Source organism: Onychostruthus taczanowskii, unplaced genomic scaffold (assembly GCF_017590055.1).
Source record: "Onychostruthus taczanowskii isolate IOZ18803 unplaced genomic scaffold, ASM1759005v1 scaffold1, whole genome shotgun sequence".
In the NCBI taxonomy this organism is placed as follows: Eukaryota; Metazoa; Chordata; class Aves; order Passeriformes; family Passeridae; genus Onychostruthus; species Onychostruthus taczanowskii.
In genome coordinates, this window is record NW_024496525.1 from 26549790 (window position 1) to 26577220 (window position 27431).

A 27431-nucleotide genomic window follows, 5' to 3' on the forward strand; every position below is an offset into this window, starting at 1 on the left:
TGCTTGGTTTTTTCTTGCAATACCACTTCAATGGCTCTTTAAAAACAGTTAGCATGACCACAACGAAGTTATGTTTTGAGTATTACTTGTAAGTTCTGCACACAAAAATTCTCTCCTTGACCTTGGAAATATTTTTTCAGGGAGAAAAGTTTAGAGTTACCTACTGCTCCACATATGCAGCCTTTGCAATGAAAAGCAATGACCTCTCTGCAAGGACAGGTTTGCAAATATCAGCACTCTGATTTTTATAGATAATTTAGATACATTTAATAGTGAATTCAAGCTGGTGGGATGGGGAAGGCCAAGGGAATGAAGCAATAATCAAAAACTGCAATGATCTGACAAGTTTATTTTGTAGAGTAACAGAAACTCAGATTAGGTAGAGTTGCGCTTTTTCCACAGCAAAATGCTCTTTGGACCTACATGAGCAATCGTACCCGAGGGGTTTTTTTTCACTTAACTGTCCTGTTAATTCAGTATTAACCTGATGGACCCAATTACAACAAATAGTTTTACTTGTGCATAAGCACTTGATATTCAATTTGCATTCAGTAAGAAAAGCAGGAAGGTGGGTAAGCAGATCAGGTTGAGTTCAGAACACAGCTCTTGCAGTCCTCACCTGGGACGGTGCAGATGTACAAACCTGGAGGTTTCTAAGGCAGACACAACGAGCAGGTACTAGATACAACTAATAGATGGAACACAATCTTCTACCAACACCACAGAAGAAAAAGAAAAGGAGTTTACCCTACAAAATGAAATAAAAATGACAAGCCAAGCAGGCTAAACAAGGCAGTGTTTGTAGAGGGTGGGGGGGCTCAGCTGACAACACTGCTCTTTTATGTGCTCTCATGCTGTGTTTGGTGCATAAACATGGGCTGACGTGACCAAGGGCTCCCCGCGAGCCAGGGGAGCAGCTTTCCCCTGGCAGAGAAGGATTAGTGTTTACTGACCCTGTCAAAAGGAAATCGGGGTGACCTCTGTCTCCCCCCTGCTAGTCCTGCCACCTCGGTAGCTGCAGGGCTCACACTGTGGCCTGCAGTGTTTACATCGCTGGCCCCAAACCTTTTTCTGTGTCTGCAGAGTTACAGCAGAGGCTGAAATTGAGCCCAATTCTCTCATAGCAAAGCAGAGTGCTTTCCCAGCCTGGCATTCAGCATTTCACGCTCTCATGTACTGCAAACAACCATGAAACACAGAGAAGGCTGCAGAGGAAATCTACATGACCAGCTGAGAAGGTCCAGCTTCCAGTTAGGGCTTAAGAGAAATGCCACCCAGTGAGCCAAAATTGTAAAGAGAGTCCCAGGACTCTTATTAGACAGGGCAGCTAGGTTCAGGGATCACAACCAGCCCCTGCAAAGTGCCACAACTCAGTGCTTGTCCTTAAGAGTCACAGCTGTGAGAAAGGCACAGCTTTAATGAGGGCTAAGTCAACAGGAGGGACCTTCCAGGCGTGTAATTCCAGCAGCTATGGTGGCTGCAGATAGGAGTGGACTGTACTGAGCTGGGAAACATTTGCTGAGGTAGTTTGGAAGTGAGCAGCTCAAACAATCCACCTACTGTTTACACCAGTGTCCTCCCAGACATGGGGCTTTTGTTAGTACCTCAAATATTGCTTTAGAAAATTAAAATATATTTCCACTTTGCTCTGCTAGCCATTGCAAGAACGGAAAAGGCGAATTAAATCCTAACAGTGTTTTTGGGAATGAATGATCCCGGGACAACGTCAACAGCCTGGCAAGGGCTGAGGAAGCACTCAGGCATCTCCCAGCCTCCTCCCTGAAGTACTCCTCAAGGACTTTCCATGCATAAATAAGCTAAGGAAGAATGAACTTTAAATAGGCCTCACCCTACACAGTCAAATAAACTAGGGAAAATGTATATATGATTTGCATTATTTGCATTTCAGGCAGTGAAACTTCTTGTTTTGATACATTATACATGCTGGGATTACTAGCAAGCTGCAGACTGGATAGGTATTTTGTGTGTCCTTTTTACCATGAAGCACAGATGGTTGACTTTGTTCCGGGACTGGGCATCACTGGGAAAACTCAGGTTATGGCAGTACAGCTAAACAGTGCTCTCCTGCTTACAAGTGTAGTTTAATTTATACACTTACTACGTCTCAAAGCGAAATTTCACATTTTGCATCTGCAGTCAGGCTGGGCCTTGGCTGTGCTGTTACTTGTCATTCTCAGTCAGTCACTGCTGTAACCTCACTTATTTGTAGCCAGGCTGTTGAAAATACAATGATGTATTCATTGCATTGATTCAAGAGATTACCCTGTAAAAATGAAAGAACTTAATTTTTTTTCTTAATGGTCACATATTAGATTTTTTAAAAAGCAATATAAGAAGACAATAAATAAACTGGGTTTATAAAAATTAACATTTAATTTATTTGTTTGCTTCATAGTCCAGTCTGGAGACATGACCATTTGCACTAGGCTAATGCCATTGATTTCTGTTGCTCAGATAAGCAGGCCACCCAAAAAAGTCTGAGGTGAGGTGGGAGCTTTTATTAGGCAAACAAACAGGATCAGGAAAAACACCAAAGTAACTTATCAGCCAGCCTGAAAAAAAGACATTACCTCTCCCTACAAACCCTGCCTCACTTATACCACGGCACTAAATTCACTACTCAAATATTTCTCATCCTAACAATTATATTTTACATTTAGTAGAAGTCCAAGAGCAGCCTCAGCTTATAATCGATTTTTTGTTAACTGAACAAGATTTTCCGTGCAGGAGGGCAAAGAAGGCTTGAGAACACTGGTACTGGAAAACACAGCTTGTGCAATTTGGCCAGCAAACGCTTTGAATCTTCCCCCACCCCCACATGCTGCAATCCCAGCTTCCATGGAGAATCCCCAGCAGCAAAACGATGGGCCTTGGGACCAAATTACCTTCCAGCTGACACTGCCCAGAATTACCATCCAGAGTGGGTGGGTCTGTAGCCCAAGTAACTGATTTGAGAAACGAGCTGGCTCCCTTGCAGGCATGCAGGATTCCTTGGGGACTCCTGAGAGGAGGCAGCAGCAAGCTCCTTAAGTGGCTGAAAGTCATCTTTCATTCCACACTTACTGCCATGGCACTGAATTAGGAGAGCATTTTCTGTGAGCCTGAAGGAATAATTGCATCCCATGGATCAGCAGATGAACAGGTAATGTAAGCTAAGGGGCCATGTAGGCATTTTCCCCGGAGCATCCTCGATGTCTGGAGAGGCCTAATAAACTGCTTACAGGAACCACTATAGGTATACAGCTATTAAGTGTATAACCCTGCTTTGTCAGCTGTAAACATCCTCAAACGTGGTCACTTTCCAGCATCCTTGTTATTAACAGCAGCTCAGGCATCCCCAGTGAGCTTCTTGTTGAGACAGTGAAGCAGGACATTAGTCTTGAAATTAATTCCTAGCCTATTTTTGTTTAGAGTAGCCACACAACTCCTCCTCCCTACCTCAAGGCGATGTCAAAAGCAAAAACTGGAATTACAGACAAATGAGCCTCAGCCCCACTGCTCCAGCAGGACAGGGCTCTGTGCTCAGCCTTTCCAGCTAAAGCACTCCTCTGCCTGCCCTTCCCAGCACAGCCTTCAGCACCAGCGGCCGGGAATGAGCCCAGCTTCACCGGTATTGATATTGGTACAAAGCACATGCTTGGCCCAACTCTGCATTCAGACACCCACTGCTTTCTCTGCATCCACTTCTGTTGTCGACTTCAAGCATGTGAAGTCGAACAATGCAAGATGTGCACTGTTAACACCTTGCCTCATGTACAACACCAGCAGAGGAAAAAAGTATTCTTAATTCAGTTTACATTTAACTATGAGCAGCTGAGGCAGAGACACCTTCATTCTTCAGGGGAACCATCACATCCAGCCAGGCTTTCAGGAAAGTTAACTCTCATTAACTTTTGAGGGTACTCATGTTGACACAGCCTCTGTTATTCCTTAGCTGCACCAGACCAGAGTGGCAGTGGCCACGTTTATGGCTCCATGGTGCTGTAAATAAACTCTAAACCTGTGCTTTAATGGTGGCAGGTGGGCAGCAGCTGTTGCTGCTGATTGCCCTGCAGATGGGTATTGCTCTCAGAAGGGAAGGCACTGAATAGCCTAAAGATATCACTGTCTGCAACAAGCACTTTCTTTCACGAACACCACCTGAAAAAAAAATCAACCAGCCAACTAACTAAAGAAGTTGTATGTTGGAAATAGATGACAAAAAGTCTTTCCTGTGCCCCTGCTCTGGGCACCAAGCTGTCAGATTTTATGGGAAGGCAAAATAAGACATTACATGATCAGAAAGAGCATGTTAGAGAAAGGAAAATCAGGACACAGAATAAAATGCATAATTCATGGCTTGTAAAAGCCTTGAGGCAAGACCTTTCGGACTTGCTAATTGCTTTGCTGAAAAATAGGCCAGAAGCCATAAGAATGACTCCTACAGCAAATGACTGCATAAAGCATTGCAGCATCCAGCCAGGGGTTCCACATCACCCCTCTTGCACAGGTGTGCTGCTGGCTCACCTGGCAACATGCCAACCCAGGACGAGAGTATGGGATATCAGGCTGATCCGAGGATCTAGATGTAATGCTGGTATGTAGTTCTGTGCATTCAGGTTTTTGAACTGCAGGCAGATACATTTCTATAAACTGGCTCCAGCCACTCTGCAGCCCTTGGAGGACCCTCACTGCGTGCTCAGAGCCTTAGCATGCAACGCTGCGCACGTGAGACAGGCAGAGATGAGCAGTTCCCCCACTGCAGCAGCCAGATTTAGCCTCACTGAGCTCAATGGCAAAAAATTCAGTGGGTGCAAGATCAGATCCCAGTTGCAGGCAAAGAAATTCATATGACAAGTAGGAAGGATGAAGGCAAGCTTAATAGCTTATAGTTACTGAGGTTTGCCCAAGTACATGGTTTGGTGGATTTAAGTCATGAACAAAGCATCAAAACCTTTTAGGTTCCTATAACTACCTCCTCCTCCATGTTCCCAGTGAGCAGCTTTGGATTTTTTCATCCCAGCAGGCAAATTCATAGGATTTTGTCTACCTACATGTTCAAGTCTCTCCTACTGATATTATCTCATTTCAGAAAACAGTACTCCAGCCAATTCTGTGATAATATCCTGCTGGCCACCACCAGCCACTGCTCTTCTTTGTTAAACCTCACCAGAATTTTGCCCTAAGGACCTAAGAAAGGCTTTGCTATTGCTGTTTCAAATTTGTTACTGAATCCAGTAAGTAATTTGTTGTGTCTGAAGAAAGATGGACTTGGCCCCAAAGCATAGGGATCAGGCACCTTCCTTCTAGAACAGCTTGTCCAGCTCCCAGCCCCTTCAGTCCCCTTCCAGCCCCAGCATGTTCTTTCTGTCCTGTTTTAGCTGTCTTCCCTCACAGTGTCCTTAGAGTGTCCTAAACTGATACTCTGAATCCATCAACAAAAAAATTCTTTTTTTTTTTTTCCCTTTCCTGCCCCTTTGGTATTATTTACTGATGTATCAAAATTATCATAAAAACTCATTAATAAAACACAGATCTGTATCTTCCATAAAGCAACTTATCTCCATGAGATTGCAGAAGTAAAACTACTGAAAGCACAAGAACATAGAATCTGTCCCTTAACTGTACATTGCTCAGTCATACTACATCAATTAATTTACGGAAGCAGATTAAATTTTTACTGCTAATATACTTATTTTATTACATAGAGATGTTCCATCTATTTCTCAGTGCCAAGGGTATGAAAAAAAAAAGAAAAAAAAGAACTTGACAGAGATGAAGAAAGAATAAGATGATGAAAGATCCCTGGGCTTGACAGGTTTCATGGGGAAACCATCAGTACCAGCTTGTGAGTATGAATGAAGCTATCATAGTTAGTGGTATGAAGTTTCAGAGCATATAAAACACTTTTTTTGTAATACTTCAAATTACATAATGGTAAAAAGACAGACTGCTTTGCAATACCTTCTATAAAAGAACCTTAACTATTATTCCATAAATATAAAAAGTCACAATGAAGGCAGGAGAATTTAAATAGCAGTTCAGACATCAATGGTGAAGTACAGTGATCCCCAGCCTTGGATCAGACTAAAACACCATTCCTAGCTCTATAGGCAAATTACCTGTAAGCCACTTTATAACTGATGTGCAACGTGATTCAAACCAAGCTGCAACACACTCAATGGGCAACTCTCTCCTACACCTTTTATAAACCTGCCTGTAACATTTTATCTCTTAATGCTACTGTCCCTTGGGTTTTGACATCTACAAGGGGCATACAAGGTAGTCACAGTTTCCCAAGGTCCAGAGGTTCCAGCCCAAATAAGCCAACGAATGTCAAAGCATAAAGAAGTGAAAGTGGGAACACCAGAAAAATGTCACTTAATCTGTGAATTCCACCTTTAATAAACGTTGGTAGCTCCCACACTGGATGTAAGGTAAATAAGCATCAGCAGTAAGTAGTGTTTGGTAAGAGGTATTTTGTTCTGTGACCTATCCATTTGGTCCAAGAGAGAAGGCAGTAAAAGCAGAATGGGTCCATTGCAATCACAACACAAAGAACAGGCTTTCACTTCATGCAAAGAATACTAGCACAGATGGTGAATCCACATTTTGCAGGAAAATCCATGTGCTTCCACATTAATGAGACATGGGTTAGAAGAACACAGTATTATACACTGTCGTCATTATGTCAAAAGTGATTTGTTGTCCAAGCTTAGGTGTCCAGATGGTACCAAAAATACTCCAAACTTTCTATAAGCACAAAGCTTTCACTATAATTAAAACATGGTTTCACAAAATATACCGGTTTCTCTGAGTATTTCTAATTCCCTTTGAAGTGCTGAACTTGCCATATATTTTGCTTGCAGTACTTTAACAGGAAGGACATATATGCATTGGAAAACCTCAAAAGGCAGAGCTGGGGAGTGACAGCACAGGAGAAGGGAGATGGGCAGAACCATCACATTCCAAAGTGCAGAAAAGAAGGAACCAAAAAGCCAAGAGCTATATGGTGCTTCCTTGGTGCATATACTATTGAGATCTTCAGAAAAGAACCGCTCTCTGGCCATGCAGGATAACACAAAGGCAAAATTACAGAACTAAGTGTTCCACATTCAAACCCTTAAAATTAGCTCCAAGGAGGAGCAATGACCCCTTCTGATTCAGATCTGGTTTAACCCCCTCTGTCCACAAGTTTATCCATACTGGAACAAAAGCAGCTGGATTTTGTAACTTCCATTATTAGCACACTTTATTTTCTGATAGGAGCCTCAAAAATCTTCACAAAAGCTTGCAGTGAAATAATTGCTTTATTTTCCATTCACTCTAGCTGACTCCCACAGGTTAGACTGTATTTTTTCTCTTCAAAGTAAATTGTACAGCTTCTCTTTAAAAGCTCAACTTTGAAAAAAACAGCCTAGAAAATAACAGGCTAAATTTGACAGTTTTTCCTAATGTTTCAAAGCCAGGGAAGGGTTTTTTCTGGAAGAAACTGATATCTTTTTTACTCAAGAAGACTGAAAATCTGCTGCAGAAAAAAAAAAAGAAATAAATAAACTGCCAGCACAGCATGTGGGTGGCAGGATTCAGTCTTTAATCTGACAGGTGTATGTCAGCACTTCTTCACAGTCAGATACCTATAAGGGAACTGATTGTTTTCCTCTTATTGTTGTATTGTTTCCTAATGAAAACCCTTGGTTTTTAGGTTAGTTTCCTGCCAGTCTCTTTGTCTGATGTCCAACAAGTGAACAGGTTAACAAAACAAAAAATGCTGATGCCTTTCATCATTGATGTATTTGTTCTTCTAAGTGTCTCAAGCAAATTCATCTTGAAATGAAAAATCATGTTGTCAACGATGCAGTAGACAATGTGGTCCAAAGACAGATTTGCAGAGTGGTAACTAAGGAGCAGACAGAGGAGGTGGCTGCTCAGCTGATGGATATAAATAGTAAAATCCTAGTGAACAGGATATTATTGTTCTTTGGGGTTCCCAAAGAAGCCTTAAGTGATGGATCAGCTCCTACGCACACATCGCAAGCCAGAGCCCGTGTGCAGTGGGAAAAACCTGCCCAGGGAAGACTCGGGGCTATTTCAGGACTTTCCAGGCCTCAGCACTTCCCAGGCTCTGGTGGAAAAAAGATTGAGAAGTTGGAGGGAAGGTGCCCAGCAAAGCACCTGTCACCTATTCGTTCCTCTTAATATTAATAACTCATCTCTAGGATTGAGACTAAAACAGTAATGCTTTCCTCTGCTCGTGCAATGAAACCAAGCCTAGATGGAGATGACCAAACAAACACCAAAGAGGTTGAGAAACTGGGACTGGAGAACAAAGAAGGAAAGGAATCTTCCAGGAGAAGGTCAGAATGGCTTATTTATCAAGCTGTAACTCCACAATACACCAGCTGCAAATTGCTTCAATTCAAGGCAGCTTATGCTCTCAGATATCGCAGAGCTTCCATAATAAACCACTTCTAAAGGTTAGGCAATTAATTGCCTCATTCCTCTATGACCTTTGCAGTAAGAAAACACAGAATCTGACTGCTGTCCCATTTCCAATTTTGTTTTTATTAACTCTCTGATTTCTTTCTCTTGCAGAACATATTCCTATGATCATCCAGGGCAGACACACATACTTCCCTACACTCACACAAGATAAAAATACCTCTTCCATGCCCTTGGCAAGCTCTTCCTTAGTCTTCCTCTGTACCCCACCAAGCTCTTTCAGACCTGTGCACAAGGCAGACAGGGTTTCAGGACAATGGATATAGCACTGCTCTCTGTTAAAATAACATTTGGATGATTCTGAGAACTGAAGAGCATGAGTTGACAGCAAGTTCATGCTGGGACAAAATTTAATCCGATTCATTTATGCATGCAAGCAGAAAGCTTTTATTAGCATACATCTCTCAAAGAAAACAAATTATAGTTCCTGGAGATATTTATCATTAATTATCCTCTTCCATCTAGCAGGAAGTTTTCTTCCTTCCCCAGCTTTACTTTATCTTCTTTCTAGAAACACATACTCAAAACAAAATAAACAAAACTTCCAGAACAAACTCAGTGAACTGAAAGCACAGTACAAAGGGCCAGAGAGAGCACAGCTAATTTGGATCTTAACTGAGGTAACTCCAAAGCCCTTGAAGGAAAAAAGAGTTTCTACCTGAAGATGATAACTAGTAACTCATACAGATGACCAAAATGAGACATTAAAAAATACATCTTCACAAATGGGCAAAAAGTAGAACAAAGCAGGTTTTATTCCACTCTACAAACATTTTGTTCTTCTTTCATTTAAAAAACTCCAAGTCGAGCCAAACTGAAATCTGATTGCAGTTAACCTTCACACCAAGTGGTGTGCACTGCACAGAACACCAACAAGCACGTGCAAACCCAGAGGGGAACCACCTGCCACCAAACAGGAGAACACTACATGCTGGGGTGAAAGATGGGTCTGTAGCTTCATCGTAATCATCAGCTGGTAAAGGTTTACTACAGAGAAAGCAGTATATAAGTCACAGGAATTGTTAGGGACATTGTTAGCTTTTGCTGTAACACAGTGAAGGAGACAAGAAGATGTGAAGAAAGGAATTTGGTCAGGTGCTTCCAATGATCACCTTGAAAAGAGAATACCAAGATTCAAGGCCTGCCCCACCAAAATATTCCATGTTCATAAATAGAAAAGCATGTCATTAGATTCTCTGGATAACTTAAATCAATCCTGTGGCTTTCATGCATCTTTTATCCTCAAGCCTAACTTAAGGGTGTCATCTAGAGAAATACATTAAAACCATGAGACACCCAAACACTAAAAAAATAGAAATAAATCCCTGCTAGAATGCAGTAGGAACACATTTCAGTTTCAGTTAAGACAAACACAAAGCAGTAAGAAAAAAAGCCTATGGGCATCAATATTATCTGAGTACCAGAACTCAAGTTTGGACCCTCTCTGTAAAACCAGAATTCCTAAATGCTACTTCCACATCGATAACAGCCCCTTCATTCTTTAAGGATGCTGCATGCAAGAATACACATGTGTAACAGGACCAGAAAGCCAAGAAATGGGCAGCCCCCACCAATCTTTCTGTCACATGGCCATCACATTAGCACATTATGTTGTATTTTCCATGCAGCTCCTGTGTTTAGGCTCCAAAATTGATCATTAGTATGATAAATTAAATGAGTGGAAACTTTGGCTCAAAGAGCCCAAACTGCTGCAGCTCTGAAGTCAGTCACTCTTCCTAAGCTTTGGTTCATTAGTGAAATGAGAATATAAGAGGTCAAGTGAACATCCAGTTCATAATTAAGTGCCTAAATGACAAAGCTGTTTACTAGCTTGAGTGACGCAGCAAGGGGGTCTCATCAGCGCTTGCTGTGGGCATCCAGACTGCTTCTGCAACTGGCTTTCATAATCAGCCTCAACATAAAAGCAAAGGACTCACTGTGCATGAAAAAAGCTGAGATCCTGCATGAAAAAAAAAAATTGCTCTAGAGCCATCTGTGGGATGGGCAATGAAATAGTGCTTCGACCTTTCCCAAAATTAAAGGGTGTCAAGGACTTTAAAAGTACTAAGATCTGACCAGCTAAAACAAAATCTGAATATAACTTGCTGCATTAATCAGTTTCCAGTTTTGAGACAGATGGATATCAGCTTCCCAGGCCTCCTCAGTTACACTGGCATCTCTCAGCACCTGAGAATGCCCCTCTTGGCTGGGTGTGGACAGGAAGCATGCACCATCCTTCTCCTGCAGAAATGGGCTCCCATCACCAGGGTCAGCCCATCCACCACTTCCTGGCTTCACAGAAGTCACACTGGTGCAACCTTCAAATTTTAAAATTAAAATAAACTCATGATGACTGATACTGTCAGCTGCAGCTTAGACCAAGGATTTTACAGCATCCCTTAGCTGTGCTAGCAACCAGAACATGCTTCTGGTGCTTCCTCTCTTCATACACACAGTTTGAATGAAAACCTCCTATCTTCTTTAATCCTTCTGATAAGGGTAAGGAAACACATAATGTTTTGAAGTCTCGAAAGGCCAACACTTAGTACGTCAAAAAGCCTGTCTACCTTCACAAGAAGAAATGCACTTTAGCCAGTAAAAATTCATACTCTGTCTTCTTTCCAATGTCAATAACCAAACAACTTCTGCAAGACTGAGCACAAGTTCTTTTAACCAACATCAACTCCCTTAACTTTTTTCTCTATAACAGGAAGAAACAGAACTCAAGCAAGAGTCTAAAACTTCAAATCACCCTTTGTCCTGTATCCAGAGAGATCTTAAAAAAAACCCCAAGCAAGCAAGCAAAAAAACAAACAAACAAAAAAAAAAAAAAAAAAAAAAAAAAAGAGCATGTTGTTCAGTGGCACTAATCATCGGGCCAGGCAGTCCCCTACACAGCCTGAAACGTGAGAACAAGGAGAGGGTCCAAATGTTTCCCAGCTACTCTTACCAGTTACTCTTGGAATCACTCAGGTTTTGTACCAGAAATAAGCCTAGTGAGTACCTTATCAAAAAGGGAGAGTCAATGGGAATTTTGTCTCTGAGAGATCATCTTCTCATTTGGGCAGGATTTTTGTGTTTCACCAAGTTTAAGTATGACATGCAAATACTGGCTACAGTCCCTCCTGCACTATCTAGGTTTCTGAGGAGCACTCTTCCCCACGGGCCTGCTTCTGTTTGCCTTGTTACTCTCCCTGGGCAAACAGCCCAGACAGATTTATGTTTCATTCCTTGTGTTTAAGACAATAAGTCTGGACATTTCATACTATGTTATTTATGCATGCTATATTTTTATTAAGTTACAGCTGCAGTTCATGTTTATCATGAACATCAGTAAGAGCCAGAAAACTTTAATCACGTGTCCAGATGCAGTCATATGAAGGATCAGATTTTAAGTTATCTTCATTGGCACTGCTTTCATTTGTCACAGAGCCAGGTCCCTCTTGCCCTTCCTATTTCTCACTGAGCCAAGAGAAGCATAATCAGCCCTCAGTTGTGAACTACCCCGACTGCATACACCAAACACCTACTGACATACATTAGGGGGTTCTTCAGAAGGACTGAAACAAAATGGCAAAGTACTTCTACGTGGCCATTAGTGCACAACAGAAAGACAGCCTGTGCACACAACTGCTCCCTCTGCCTTGGCTGCAGTTCAGAGCTTCAGCTGGAGTCCTGTGAAATGGACACTTCAGGCTGTGATACGGCTCTCACAACATATGAATAACACATGGCCTCCCAATCATCACAGCGTTTAGTGCACTGTTATGTGCAGCCCTTGAAGAAAACTTAGAAAAAACAGGCTGGAAGAGTAAAAATGGATCTGGGCCATTCCTTGGGTATGGGTAAAGCATCTGTGACCTTAGCAGGGCCCAAAGGGAACTCAGACATATGGAACATTTAAACAGATGTGTTTCCTGGAAATGGACACTACAAAATGCACACATCTCCACAGTCATAATTATAATAAAATGAAGATCCAAAAAGATGAATGCATTAAATATAAAAAGGACTGGTATATAAATGTTTGTTTTTTAAAATGAACTTGGTGACAACATATTTAATGAACATTTATTTTGTAAACAACTGGAGTTATATTACCAATTACACTACAAAAAGAGGAAAAACATAATGAAGTAAATCAACACTAAATTTGCTAGAAAGTCTAGAAAGGTCTCATTTCTGACTGCTAACAGTAAGAGATGCTAATATTAAAAGTATAAAAAACAAGGTAACTCATTCTTCACAAGTACACTAGGTCTGAATTACATTGACCAACATCAGGAGTAACTTTCAAGATATTACAGCATAAAATATATTTTAATTTATGTCTGAAATTAATTAGTGGAAAATTAATAGAATCCCTCAAACTATTACATTATTATAACAAATATGTCTTGAATCACGCTATCAAATTAAGTAATGGGCACAGGATTAGAACTATCTTTTAAGTGTTTTTGATAGCATCTATTCAGATTCAGCGGGATTTCTGGTGTTATAAAGAAATCCTCTGCTTACAGGTCCACAGGCATTCACTCTGTAGCTATCCAGGCTGTTGCTATTACAACCATCCCTAGAAGATGCCAATTTAAACTTTTGTTCACGGCTATACAGCCTCAAACTACAGCTAAAATACAGTTCAGCTTTTTGCACAGAAATATGCAGCAATTATAATGAAGTAAAATTCATCCTGCAATCCTCCACCTACAGTCCCTGCATTTAACTGGTTGGGGAGATATAAAAATAAAATAACAGGTACAGAGACATGTAGCAAGACACTTATTTCTTAAAAGGTGCTGTGATGCCCTTCACCACCCCAGCACTTACACACATCTCACTGCCTATTTGGTAATTTCTACCAAATACCAAAATTTCTACCAAAATAGATTTTGAGATCATTTTGACTTCTACATGACAAGACAGATATTTGGCTCTTTCCCTTTAGACATATGCCCTTAAGAATCATTCTGAAACAACAGTAAGGTTCAACAATTTAGGACATAAACAAATAATGTCTAAATGGACACTGACAAGCCAAAATGCCCAAGGGTGCTTCTTCTAGTCCAACAGAAGTCTGTCTTTATAAGTTAAAAAGGAAATCAAGTAATCTCTTTGTAATATTTTCAAAATAAATGCTACACATTCTTCAGAAGGCAAATGACATAACCTTGAAATTGTCCTTAGGAGAAAGAAAATCGTTTGAATTTCTGTCCAAGTCAAGTGGGCAAAACAAAAAACAAGCAGGAGAACTATGAAAAGTTCCATTATATTTTAAAATCATCACTAGTTTTAAGACAGTGTTCTGAAGACTGTCATTTTTAAACTATGGCTTCAGGCAAGTGATATGATCTGAGGTCTCACCAGCTCTCCTAATGCTGACACTGGTCAGCACTTGAACAACAGCTCACCCAGGAAAGACAGAGGAGGTGATGTTGGCAAGTGACAGCACATCAACCCCACACCTCGAGTCAGGTCCATGCAGTTGCCAAACAGAGTCTCTCTTAAGACAAAGTGTGTCAGTACACCAGTGAGTTCATGTGACTGTGGAGCTACTGGCCATGATTTGAATTTGGTGTCATTTCATCCATTCAATGGGACAGAGAGCCCAGACTTCTAATTTGTTAGAGAAACTAGGCATTAACCTTGTTAAAATTGCATGCTGAAACATGCAATCTGCATTTTGTCTCACCTCTTACTGCTCCTTTATTTCAGTGCCAGGGTTTCCTACATCTGGAGCAGGTAAGTCTTCCCTCCATGACTGACAGATACTGCCAGGTAAGAGACTGCCCTTACACAGACCATGCCCACTAGGATGCTTGGGTTTCCAGCATTAAATTTGGCTTCCTATACCTGGATCTGAAACTTTATTTTGGGGGTTCACTTTTATAATTCTCAGGCCCATTTAACTTCACTTTTATATAGAATAGGACCACTTTGTAGTTGTACAGTGCTTTGCCTAAGGTTCTCCAGACAATTTAATCTTTCCAAATATCACCTGAATCTACAAAGATCTCCACTAAATGAACATGCCTCCAGGCAGATAAAATCCTGTTGAGGATGGTGACAAGTTATAGAAGAGTTAAAGTAATGAAGAGTTACAGCACCTTACTTTTGTCAGAATGAAAGGAAACATTAAAAAGGTTTCCTTCTACTTGTGATATTTCCATGTATTTGAAAAGCATGTCAAACTACAGCAAACAACGTGAATGCTGCTGTATCTTGTAATTAAAGGAAAATTATTATTCGCTGTAGTTAAGTGCAAAAGTCATTAAAAATAGGCCTCATACATAAATAAAAAGAAAAGTACAGAGAGAAACATTTTCATGACTGACTACAGCACCTGCCTTTGGTCATCCATCAGTGATGCTTAAGCCCCCAAAAAGTCAAGATATATAGATATTCTCACTGTCAGAGCTAACTTGTGTGAGTTAGGCATTTGTATTAATTCTTGAGACAGAGGCTGCAGAATCTGTTACCTCATAAGATGCCGAGATTCACGTTAGTGACAATTATAGTTACTATACTGTCCAAAGCTTATGAAGTCTAGATCTCATGGATCCAAACAGGAAGTCAAGCAAAATCAGAGAGTGCTGGGACTTTATGACTGAGTGACCCACCCAGAGGTACAGACTATGGCAAGGAAGGGGAACCAATGGGGCTGGTATTGTTCAGGTTCTTTCTTCCAGGCTGTCACCCTTCTTTTTCTCCTTCTTTCTGTCAATGCTACAATACACTCCTGTGCAGCGCTCCAAATACTTTTGAAGGCCATGTACCCCTCAGCAGAACAAGAATGAGACTCAAGAAAATATTTAAATCTACAGAAACCAAGGAATAAACACGCACAGGTTTCTGTGAGTTCTGGATCAAACCCTGAGTGAGTAGTGAAATAACAAGCAGCAGGACCTTGACTTGTCCTCTGAGAGCAGAAATGCAGAGTTCTACCATCCCAGCCCATCTACTCTATTAGAAATATACAAAATGAACATAATTATTTTAAAGTTGTGGTAGCAGCACTTGTTTGCCAGAGATGATACATCTGACTACACAATTATTCATCTCTACATATTTCATTCCAAGGAATGTAAGGAAAGATATGTACTGCTCAACATACATTTAGACTATTGCAAAGCACACAACCATCTAAATGAGGATGAGGATGTTGCTTCTTTCTAGCAAGTGCAATTCACCACACAAGGAAGTATATTTTTGATGGTCCTAAATCAAGCTTCCAGTAGGGAAGACTTTAAAATATTCTTGTATTGTAACAAAATGTTCCCAATGGTGTTGTAATGGAAGAAAGAAAGAGGGAAAAAACCATCTCCTGGCAGGAAATTAATTATTGAGCATTCCCCTGCTTGATGATGCACTCCTACATTCTGTGCAGGCTTTCCATTTTTCTCTCTCAGTATGTGGAGAATATACAAATATGCACTATGGAAAATATACAAACAGAACAAAGAGCACAAGGGTATCAGTTTATTAAGTGCATTTAGAACAGACCAGGAGGGAGGAATTTGGTTTGTGCATTACCACAACTAGTGTTTATTCCTTCTTTATATTCCTCTTTCCTCTCATCCATTAGATTGTCACTTCTGCTCTGTTCTCTGAAATCACCTCTGTTGAGAATGGAAGAATTGCGCCTGGCTTTTAGCATCACTTAGCTGACACAGTTTTGAAATGTCACTTCCTTCTTTTAAAAAATAAAATAGAAAATCTCTTGATGGAAAGGGAAAATAGAAGCCCATCATTACATGCCTAAATATCAAGACGTAAATCCATTTTTAAACTCATTCTTTTTTTCCACTCCCAAGTCCAGCCTATTTAGTAATTTTTGCCCCTTGCTGTCAGTTTTAGTCTCCCTATGAAAGAGCTGTGAAAAACCCACAGAGGCCATAATTTCACACATGACAGAACATATAGTTCCTGAAGCAACTTCTGCAGCCAGCACATGTACCTACAACATCTCAGTTTGGTGGGACCGTACCACTGCAAAAGCATCTTCCTGAGAGCAGATGCTTCCCAGTAATGGGAATCTTGCATTCTTCCTGGATGTGGAACAACCAAACTAGAGAGGGAAGATGCAACAGACTGAACAACATATGCTATCTTCAAATAGAATTCATGTCAGCGATGCTCTGTAGCTTAGCTAAGACATAATGAAGAAATTTGCAAGAGAAATAAACAATTTTCACTTTTTAAATCAGAACCAGAAAGGGTATGGAGAACTACTACAGCAGATGTCTGTATGATTCCTGCAGAAACCTTAATACCAGCTAGGCTGCCTGGGACCCTTTCTCACTTGAGTCATCAGCACTTGGGCTCTTCCAGCTCTTCCAAGCTGGGCAGGATGGCTCAGACACAGCATGGCTGCACTGCCTGTCTGCCTTGCACACCTCACATTTTTCTGGCTCTGTGCATCAGCCCAGAGTCTCCACCCCTGCATGAACACATGCCAGTGTCTGCATGTGTTGCTCACATCCTCTCCTTACTCCTTCTTGGGTCTATTATTAACATGATGGGCTCCCCAGAGACCAGGAGGGACCTCCACATATGCAAGATGTCCCACTGAATGGAGCAGTCTGGAATAAGACAAACCATCCACTTGACACTCTAAACACAGCTGGTGTTACAAGAGAGCGCTGCAGGAGCTGGAGCTGCAGCAGCAGACAGGTCACTGCACGAGGTCTTCATGTGGCTCTGGGCAGCAGGGCCCTGGCAGGGTCTGATGGTGCTGATGGAAATGCTGTGTTGTCCTCACCTAGTTTTTCATCCCAAACTCTTGACTTTCTAGCACATCAAAGCTGTTATTGATTCTGCAACTGATAGACAATGATACTAGCAATTGTTCAGATGGCATTGTTTTGAGAGGAGAGAGTGAATTTTGAATTATAAAGCAGAAGAAAGTTTAATTACTACATATGAGCATAGAGCATATGCTGCTATTTTACAAGAAACTGTTCTGAAGAGAAGCACCATGCTCTGCCACCAAGCTCCCAAGCGACAAAAATCACACTCTCACGAGTATCAGACTCACCATCTGTAAAATGTTTTTCATCTCTAGAAGATAATGTGAGAACTATGTGTTACAAATCATATATTTTCTGACAGCTATTATCGCTTGCTTTGGAGCAGCACCTTAGAACAAATGTTTTTTCTGCCCTACAAGAGCTCACGTGAGGCATGAAACTTCTTAAAAACCTATTTAGTAGTGCAAGCAAGGTGATAATCAATGTATGTTTCAAAATTTCATCTTGGATGATAAGAAGAGAACAGAAGGTTTTTTTCATGAACATAATGCCATTCAAAAGAATTTGCTCTGTAGGATGACTTTCTCCTACACAACTACAGGAATTTTAGATAAGGCTGTGTGCATCTGTACACATGCATTTTAAGTTCCAGAAAGGGAAATTAACCATTCTCTCACAAATGACTGAGAGACAAAGCAAAAAACATACTACTCTTTCTAGGAACAGAAAGATTACTTTTGTATTCTTTCTCAAAAATGTCCATTAATTAAGGATTAAATTTGGCTTAATGACTACAGTTTTGAGCAGCAAGAGATCAGTCAGGCCAGCCATGTTAACTCAGAGAATAGAAAGAGACTGAGACAGAAGCCAGAAACATAGAGCTACAATGTAATGAGAGACTGTCAAAATCCAAGGGGAATGCAACCTGGAATCAATGGCCCTGACTGTGCTCAAATCTGAATTTCAGAGGTTAGGATGATGCAGGTCAAAATGATGTGGAGTGACCCCATCAGTAGCTAACTGCATTAATATACCAGAGCTGAAAGAATGGCTAATTTGACTCTCTTTTCTGATAAATTATGTATCTTCTATAATCAATCCAAACCGAAACTAATTTCCAGCAAGTGTACTGCTCTGCCAGTAGACAGTGCCTTAATGTAATTATGCACAGACAGGAAGAGATAATGACCTCTGATTAAAGTCTATTATTTTTACGGAACATGAAGATACATCGCAGTATTATGTGAGCTATTGATTAAGATCAGTATGTTACATTGAACAAGTTGCTCTCCCATAAACCACTGCTGGTTTTTTCCTCTTCCATCGAATCTTGCTGTCCTTTCCAGCCACGAGGAGTTACCTGGTGAGGGGCAAACATAACTTTGGAGGAACTACTACTACAGCTACATTGATACCGATCTACACGAGGAGCCAGGTATTTGCATCCCTTCCGCCGGCACAGCCTGTGGCAGAACAGGAGAGCATCCCGCAGATGATTGATCCAAAAGCTCTGTCCTTGTTTATTCAACAGTAGCATATTAGAAGATACATCAAATTGAGTCCTCTGATAGCGGCTTCGCTTCAGATCGCGGCGGTCCGGACGCGGAGCCGTGCCCTGACCGCGGCCGAGCGACCCCGGCTGTCCGCCGGGAGCGGCGGGCGGGCTCTGCCCTTCGCCCCGGCCGGGCCCACGGGGACCCCGGGCACGGTGAGCCCCGGCGCCGCCCGGCCACACAGATCTCCTCCGAGCCCAGCCGGAGCCCGCAACCCCCGCCCCGACGGCCCCCGGGGGCGGCTGTGGGTGGCAGCAGCGCCCGGGGGAACACGACAGTGCCACCCCCGCAGCATCCCCAGCGCGGCGGAGCCCCCGCGCCCTGTCCTGCCCCGGGGCCGCTCGCCCCAGCGCCGGGGATCTCCGCGGCCGGACGGGCAGGCGCCGCGTTCGGGGGAAACTTTGGCCGCGCCGACCCTCTCCCACGGCCCCACAGCCGCCCCCGCTCCGCGGGGCTGCGGGAGCCGCGCACGGCGGCCCGGGGGGCGGGCGGGGGAGGCAGGACCGGCGCGGGGAGCAGCAGGGGCCGGAGAGCGGGGCGGCGCGGGGGCGGAGGGAGGGGTTTCTGCGGGGGTGTTGGTTTACCTTGGAGGTTCTGCACTCGGATGTCGCTGATGTGCCCGATGAGCTCCTCGCGCTGGAACCAGTCCCACTCCTGCCCGGCCATAGGGACGCGGGGCCGGGGCCAGGAGGGCGGCGGGAGCCGGCGGCACCGGCACCGCCACCGCCGCCTTCACCGGCACCGACGGCGGGCGCGGAGCGGAGCGGGCGGGGGGGCGGCCCCTCTCCGCGCCGGCTGCGCCCCGCCCCGCGCCCCTCCCTCCTCCCTCCCTCTCTCCGCTGTCGCTCGCCGCCTCCCTCCCTCAGGCCGCCCGGCCGGGGGCGGCGGGGCGCCCGCTCCGCTCCGCTCCGGCCGCCCCCTCGGGCGCAGGCGGGGACCCCGCGCCCGTCCCACCGCAGCGCTCCCCTAAAAACGCGTTTATTGCCCAGGCAAGGGGCCGCGAGCAGCGCCGGGCGTGTGCCCGTGCCCTCCTGCCGTACCTGGGGACCGGAGGAGGGCCGTCCCTAGAACAAGTGTCATGCACCCGCGGCAGCAATGGAACAACCAAAGTATGAGCAGCAGAGGGGTTTTCCTCGAGGGCATGAAATCAGTGCCACTATACATTAAAAACACTAACAGTTGCATTCTGATTTAGCTTGCTCTTGGTAGTCTGTTCAGGCTCTCAAATTTCCTTTGAGGTGAATTCTCACATTGGCTGTCTTCACGTACACCGGTTTTCATCCGGCTTGGACAGTAATTGTTACCAAGGCCCTTCGGTGTCGCTGAGATTTGTTCTCTTCAAACCTGATGAACAGCTTGAGCATGTCATTTGCATACAAAGCATTTCATTGCAATATACCACTATTTGTACCTTCGTGCAGGTAAACAGTAAATTTTGGCATGATCCAGTCAGACCAGTATAGCATCAAGAGCTAGACTAGCAAAACATGTAAGCAAAATCTACAAAGTTAAATATAAACAAACTGGCATCTAGAAATTGTGGCTCTTTCAAGTCTGAAGTGTTTATGTGATCCCAGGCAAACACTCCACACAACCAGTTGTTTCACCCAGCTCAGGAATGCATCGCTCTTCCCACAGCCTGCTCTGGTGATTTTGCCATTACGACTCAAAATCAGATGGAGATGGTAAGAAAGCAAAGTCATCCCTTAAGCATCTAATAAGGATTCGTCACCACTATAACATGCAGCAGTCAGCTATCCCAAAATGCAGCCTCCAAGAGTCTGAGGGAGTCTTCAGCTGTTTACATACCAAAACTGGAAAGTTTTGCACAGGTGTATGGACACATGAATGCCATGACAAAGAGTTTATAAACCTGAATGTAAGAAGCAGAAAAAACAGCTTGTGGAAAAGAAAAAGCATCTGAACTCAAATAGATTTGCACAAATCACAATGCCAGGCTTTGCCTTCATTTTACACTGGGAGGACCTGGTTTTTTTCCAGGCATTATCCAAGTGGGCTGAATGCATCAGTACCACATTTAGAGGTGGAGCTGGAAACTGAGCAAGTGTGGCTGTGGGAAAAACAGATGAATGACTTCACAGCATCAGTGGAAATACTATCTGCCAGAGTGGCTGGAGATCCCTAATCCACACTGCATCTCAAAGCAGGACTACTCTCAGAGCCAGATGGGGACAGCTGAGGCTTTGTCCCATTGTGTGTGAGCATCCTCCTGGAGCTGGGGTGTCAGCTGCAGAATCATAGACTCACAGATTTGGAATTGTTTGGGATAGAAAAGACCTTTAACATCATCAAGCTCAGCCATGAAACTAATACTGTCAGGGCCACCACTAAGACACGTCCCTAAGTGGCACATCTACAAATCTGTTAAATACCTCCAGGGATGCCGATTCCACCATTTCCCTGGGCAGCCTTTTCCAATGCTTGACAACTCTAGCAGTGAAAAAAATTTTCCTAATATCCGGTCTAAACCTCCCCTGGCACAATCTGGGACTATTTCCTCTTGTCCTGCCACCTGTTACTTGTGAGAAGATAATAACCCTCACCCAGCTTTCAGGTGGTTGTAGAGAGCAATAAGATCCTTCCTGAGCCTCCTTTTCTCCAGGCAAACCCTCCCAGCTCTCTCAGCAGCTCCTCACAAGACTTGTGCTTCAGACCTGTCACCATCTTCTTTGCCCGTGTCTGGAAGTGCTCCAGCTCCACAATCACCTCAATGTCTTCCTTGCAATGAAGGCCCCCAAACTGAAAAGGATGCAAGGTGCAGCTGCACCAGTGCCAAATTCAGGAGGACAGGAGCCCTGCTCCTGCTGGCCACACTCTTTCTGCTGTAACTCCTCGCTGCCAGCCCCGCCTGACCTGTGATGTTACAGCTGTGAGTCATTCCCTAGAGCTAATTACTGCCTTCACCCTCCTCCTTATCCTCATGCAAGAACTGCCCAGCTCCACTCTCCTGGTGGTTGAGGGTGCAGCCCACGTCACTGACATCTCCAGGCCTGCCAGGTAGCTGCACTTGACCTGCACAGTCTGGGTCTCAGAGTCAGGCTGGGTTTAAGATGTAAATGATTAACATTGTGAACACAGGGAAGTTAAAACTTCCGCTTAGAGAGAGGAGAAAGGCATTAAACCATTCTTACCTGGGAAAACACCTGCTCTGTGTAGCCCTATACAATAGCAGAGGTTGGTGTGGTCAAGCAGCAACACAGGCTGGGGCTGCTAGTTCTTCCTGTGCCAATGCAGGCAAAACCATCAGCACAGCAGCCTGCCCTTCTCTTGCCAGTGAGTCAGGCAGGACTTCAGCCTGGGGTTGAGCCCATCTGCCAGGTCTGATCACTCCTGTTTCTAGCCCAGCACATCAATATAGGCTGCATCAACCTCATTTTATATCAACACCATGAAGTGCTGTGGGTGAAAACTCTGATCCAGTTTCACTTAGCAGGTGTGCAGGGAGGCAGCAGCCATGTCACCTGCATTTGTCCATACAAAACTTTCAGATGGCTCCCCAGCACCTTTCCCAAGTCAGCTTTGTGGTTAGCAGAAGCCCTCCTGTGTATAACCATTGCAATATGTGCAGAACCAAGTGCTCCAAAGTAGAAAGGTAAGCCTCTAAAGTTGTAAGGACATTTTAAAATTGTAAGATCGACAGGGCATCCTGTATAAACATTTGTCTTTAAGTTTTTAAGTTCTTCCTTGCAACCTGGGGTCTGTGAATCTGCTCATCAAGAATATATTAAATCTGAAATTCTCATATAAAGCTAGAACACCAAATCTTATGTTAGTTGTTGTAAACTCTGTAAAGGCTTGTGGAAATTATCTGTGAAAATACTATATGTCTTCTAAGAAGTAACTCATTGCATGCAGTGAGGAGTAAAGAACTTCTCTTAAACAAAAAGTGATTTCAGATTTTATTAACAAAGTCCACTTGCCTTTTGATGTTAAAGGACTATTCTATAACTGAAAAAGCAGGTTGGATTTAATTAAGTCCCTTGGCTCAGACTTGTTACTTAGGGCAATGCTGTAAACACTTGGCAGAGACTCTGAACTGTAATAGCTGGTTTATTAAAAAAAGAGTTTTGTCACATGTGAGAAGGCAGAGAGTTTGATATGAAGTTCATGGGGAACCTACCACTCTTCTGCATTGCTTTTATCTTTCTTTTAGTGTATGCAGAATAAGGATGTTAAAAAGCTTTTAGTTTCCCATCCTTTGCCTATCTCACCAGTGAGTGATTTAATGAGTTAAATTCTCAGTTTGAGAAGAAAATTTACACTTGAAGGTTGTGTAATAGTAGGGACAAAGCCATCAAATTCTACAGCTCAGCTTTGTGCCTGTCCAGATGGAGAATCCTTGTGATTCCTGCTGAAATGGCAAGGGAAGATATCTGACAAAAAAGAAAGCTATTTTTGAAATGAAGGAAGATATTTATGCCATTGTAGCTAATTTGTTTTGCCTTTATAAACAGAGTTCTCCATACAAACAGTCATTCTAGGAATGGATTTTTTCCTGCTTTTGTTTTAAATAGTTCCAGACCAATGGTGACTGGAAAAAGGTGTTGTCTGTCTTAAAACAGGTGAAAATATCTTGCATTTCAACCCAGACCTCAGAGAAGTGTAACTTCCTATCCAACCATGCCTCAGCCATCCATGGCTGCTCAGACAAAAGAGCTACAAAACCAACTTTCCACTGATCCTGTCTAGATCTCCCTCTGCCTACATTCCCAAAACATCCTTGTTGAGTGCCTTGGTCTGCAAAGTGTTTCTCTGTCCGTGACAAACAGTGTTTTGGGAAAGGTGGTGGGCATTTGGGTCCTGGCATTGTCCTTGAGTCTTTGCATGTGCTTCTGCCTTGTTAAAGGGGCTGCAGAGTATGTGAGGATCTCACTCACCTTTTAACCCTTTTTCTGAAGTCTTACAGGAAGAGGACTGAAAATGGATGCTGTCTTACCCTAAAGCTGAATGAGAAAAAAAAGAAGGAAAGTTAAAGTCTGTAACACAGGAAAGTAATCCACATCCATTTAACTGGTATTTTACAGATACATTACAACCTGAGTGGTCACTTAATTTTAAGGCAATAATCATACCACTGTAGGTTTCATCAAGATTTTCTTTCCTTGCTTAGCCCATATCTGAAATACCAAGGAGGGCCAGCCCAGAGAAAAGACTCATTAGCTCTCTCAGATGAATAGGTAAGCAAAGATTTCTTTACTATTACCCTGTCTGACAGCAGCAACCCCATAGTCTGGCTCCTCTGCCCACACACATGTAAACAATGGGAGGGGTACCATGTAAAACAGACTTTCAAAGCAAAACACAAAAAAAGTCAGGAGAGGAAAAAACAGTCTAATTCAACCAAGTCAAGAGGAGACACTGAGATAATACAAATGAATAAAATGAATACCAGCTTAGAAATAGGAGTTTTGTGCCCCACTAGATCCATCTTCCTCTTAGTCCCTTTCATATGGTAAGAGAAGAGGGGTGATGATTCTTGGCCCTGCCTCAGTGTACCACTGAGCATATTTACCAACTTTGCATGTTGAGCAGCCTCCCTCTGCTGTGCATCCTCCTTCCTTGACTCCCAGAAGTCCACCACATAGGCCACACTGATGAACCACAGTGATTCACAACAACTGGTGCCACAAACTGGAAATTGCTGGAAGGTCTTTATGTGCTCTGTATGAGTTTCATCACGCAGTCCATGAATAATGCCAGGAGTTACAGTGGCTTTTAACTTGGAAGGTGCATTTGTTTTGTTTGCTTGCTACCAAGGTAAATCTTGTTTGGACCAACTTAATAACAAAACAATCTGGTTATTTCCCAGTCTGTGTCTTTTGGGGTGATGGGGTGGGATCACAGGGACAGCTTTCATGTGCTAGAGCTGTAGAGGTGAGTTCCTTCTGATTCTTCATCAGGACAGCTGGTGTGGTGGGAGCAAGGTTCTGTGGGTCACTCTCAGTCCTCCCTCTTTTGGTTTTTCATTTTCTTTGGTAAGTGTGGTTTATTTTAAGATGTGATTTATTGAGAGAGAACATATGTGCTTTGTTTGACAGAGGCAGTGGGAAAGGCTGTTCTCTGGCCTTCAGGCTGGTTTTCTTACATTCAGTTTGGTTTTCTGCCATTCTTCCATGTAGAAAGTTGGAAGAAAAGGAGAGTAGTTACATAAAACTCATTTGAATATTATGTACTTGTGGAGCTGATTTCTTTTCTGTTGCCATGAGCCTTTCATTCAAAATCTCCCCTTACTAGGGCAAAACCCTTCCTTGATTCAGAGAGGAATTGACACAGAAAAATTCTATCTAGTTTTTGGAAAACTGTTTGTTATTTTTTCTCTTTTATTCTGCTTCTATGTTCCTTCTGTTTCTGATGGATGCGGGATGCGCTTGTCTCATCCATGTGACAGTATTGTGTAATTCTGCCCCTTTGAGCCTGAATTGCTCTTACTCGTCTGTGACCAGCTGAATTCAGGACCTTCAGGTTCCCTTCTGTGTGCTCCAGCACGCTATGAAGGTTTGTTTTCCCAGTAGATACTGAACAAAGGTTGCAATGTTTACCAGTAAAGGGATCATTTTTCCAGCTCTAGAGCTTGTGTAGCACCCTAAAGGCCAGGAAAAAGACCAAAGAAGCAAAGCTTTCAGCTTGGGAGCATCTGAGCATCTCCTGGGAGTTTCCATCTCTTCAGAATCCACTCCCCTAACGTGATTTTCATGGTTTCATTCTGTCTGGTCTCCATGCAAAGGTAGAGAGGCCAGCCTGGTGCAATCAGTGCCTTAAACAATAACCCAGGAAACACAGGGGCCAGTTCTGTGTCAGGGCTTCCTGCATGGAAGGAGAGAAGGAGGGACAGCAAGGGGTGGCTTGGTGTCTGGATGTCTCTGCAGATGGTGGTGGTGGCAGAAGGGTCCTGCAGAGCAGTGTAAGCTGGTGGAGTTGTGCAGGAAGAAGCAATCCAGCTGGATGCTGCTCAGGGCTGGCCATCCCTGCAATGTTCAGCTTCAGGTCACCCTGGCTAGCCTGGTTACCCTCCTCTGCCTGAATTATCTTAGTTAGAGAAACTTGTGGTACACTCTTTGTAGATCCCAGAGATACAAGTCAAGGCCCCTGCAATAGTACTTTCTGGCAAAGACTATTTCTGGACATAACTACAAATATTTAATATGGGGTAAATTATAAATCAGCCTTCTCCAACACCAACTAAAAGTGAATGCTTCAAGTGAAAATTTCAGAGTGAAAATGGAGATTGCCTGGTCAGTTTTTTAGCCCATCAATATTAGGATTGGAAGCAGGGCAGCAGCTAATTATTAGTGTTCAAGCACTGCAGTTGCTGTATAAACCATGCTAACATTGCTGACTTTTATACACAGCTTTCCATCTGCAGATTTCAAGTCTCTTGTATATTACAATTTTCTGTAATTTCCTGGCATAACCCGTCTGAAACAAAATCTACAAGCCCTGAAATAATATTTGATATTACAGAAAACAACCAGTATATTTTTGCAATAAAATGTTTGTGGAGGAATGAATTATGTGTGATCTATTCTGCGTACTTCACCATAGTAACAAAATGAATTGGTTTCTTAGAAGCCAGCAAGCAAGAAGGCTTGTTTTGAACTGCCTGACCTCTTTCACAGCACTGGAGATGTCAAATATTCTTCAAATGCAACATTCAGCTAAACTCCCTGTCAATGCAGCACCCTTCCAGAGCAATTCAACCTTTTCCTATTTGTTTATTTCTGTTTGAAGAAGGGGTTTCAATTTTACATCTAATGTAAAGTCAGTTTGATTGTGAAAGGAATGTAAGAAGAGCTTCCTTCCCTGACCTTCCCAAACAATATTAGCTTCGAAAGTAACAGAAATATATAAATGCTTCAAGTGGAGGGGCTGTAACCTGTAGCTGATAAATAACCTGATAATTTTTTGAGGTAAGAAATGGATGATTCCAATGCATAACCTGCCAGACAGAGGGTTTTGCAGTATGAGATGCACTCACTAATGATTCCAAGCTCTTTCAGAGCAGGCATTTTCAAACCTTACTTATATTTCACTGAATATTTAATGTCGCAGTTCTGCCAGAAGCCTCTGAAAATAAGGAGAATTAAAACCCATCAGTCATTCCTTAGCAGAAGGAAGTTGATGATTTAGAAAGTTTCTCTTTATCCTGTTTCAAAGTGTGACCTTGAGGAGTGCTAGCAATGTCCTTGTGGTGCCTGTAGAGGCAGTTTAGAAGTCAGGGTTGGTGGTATTTCACCTGAGCACAGTTAACTGCAAGCATCTGTCAGGGTTTGTCATCCTCTAACCAATGTGCCCTTAAAGACTAATCACCTTACAAGTCATGTTAGAGATCACACAGTGGGGCCTTTACTTAAGCAGGTTTGGATGTCCTTGCTTTGCTGTGGTCAGCACGGTTGGTTTGGAGAGCAGCAGCCCAGCCAGGAAGTGTGTCCAGTGAGAGGTGGCTGCCTGGTTCCTTTTGATCTATTCTTGTCCTCTTTTCCAAATGCATTTTCCAAATCAATCTCTGGATCTCAAACCCATCCTTTAAACAGGAAAATCTAGAATCTGGAAAGAAAAAAACAGCAATATCTTGTGGGTATGGAGTACCAAAAAGGACTTTCTGTGCTCA

The 27431-nt window shown here is 43.0% G+C and overlaps 1 protein-coding gene across 1 annotated transcript in view; it reads right to left on the bottom strand.

The window, feature by feature from the left end:
• Positions 1–19570, bottom strand: part of CLMN (calmin) — a 69262-nt gene extending 49692 nt beyond the window's left edge. Inside the window, exon 1 of the mRNA XM_041399286.1 lies at positions 19387–19570. Coding sequence (XP_041255220.1) covers positions 19387–19468 — 82 coding nt within the window. The 5' untranslated portion in view covers positions 19469–19570. The remainder of the gene's footprint in view (positions 1–19386) is intronic.
• Positions 19571–27431: the final 7861 nt, after the last annotated feature.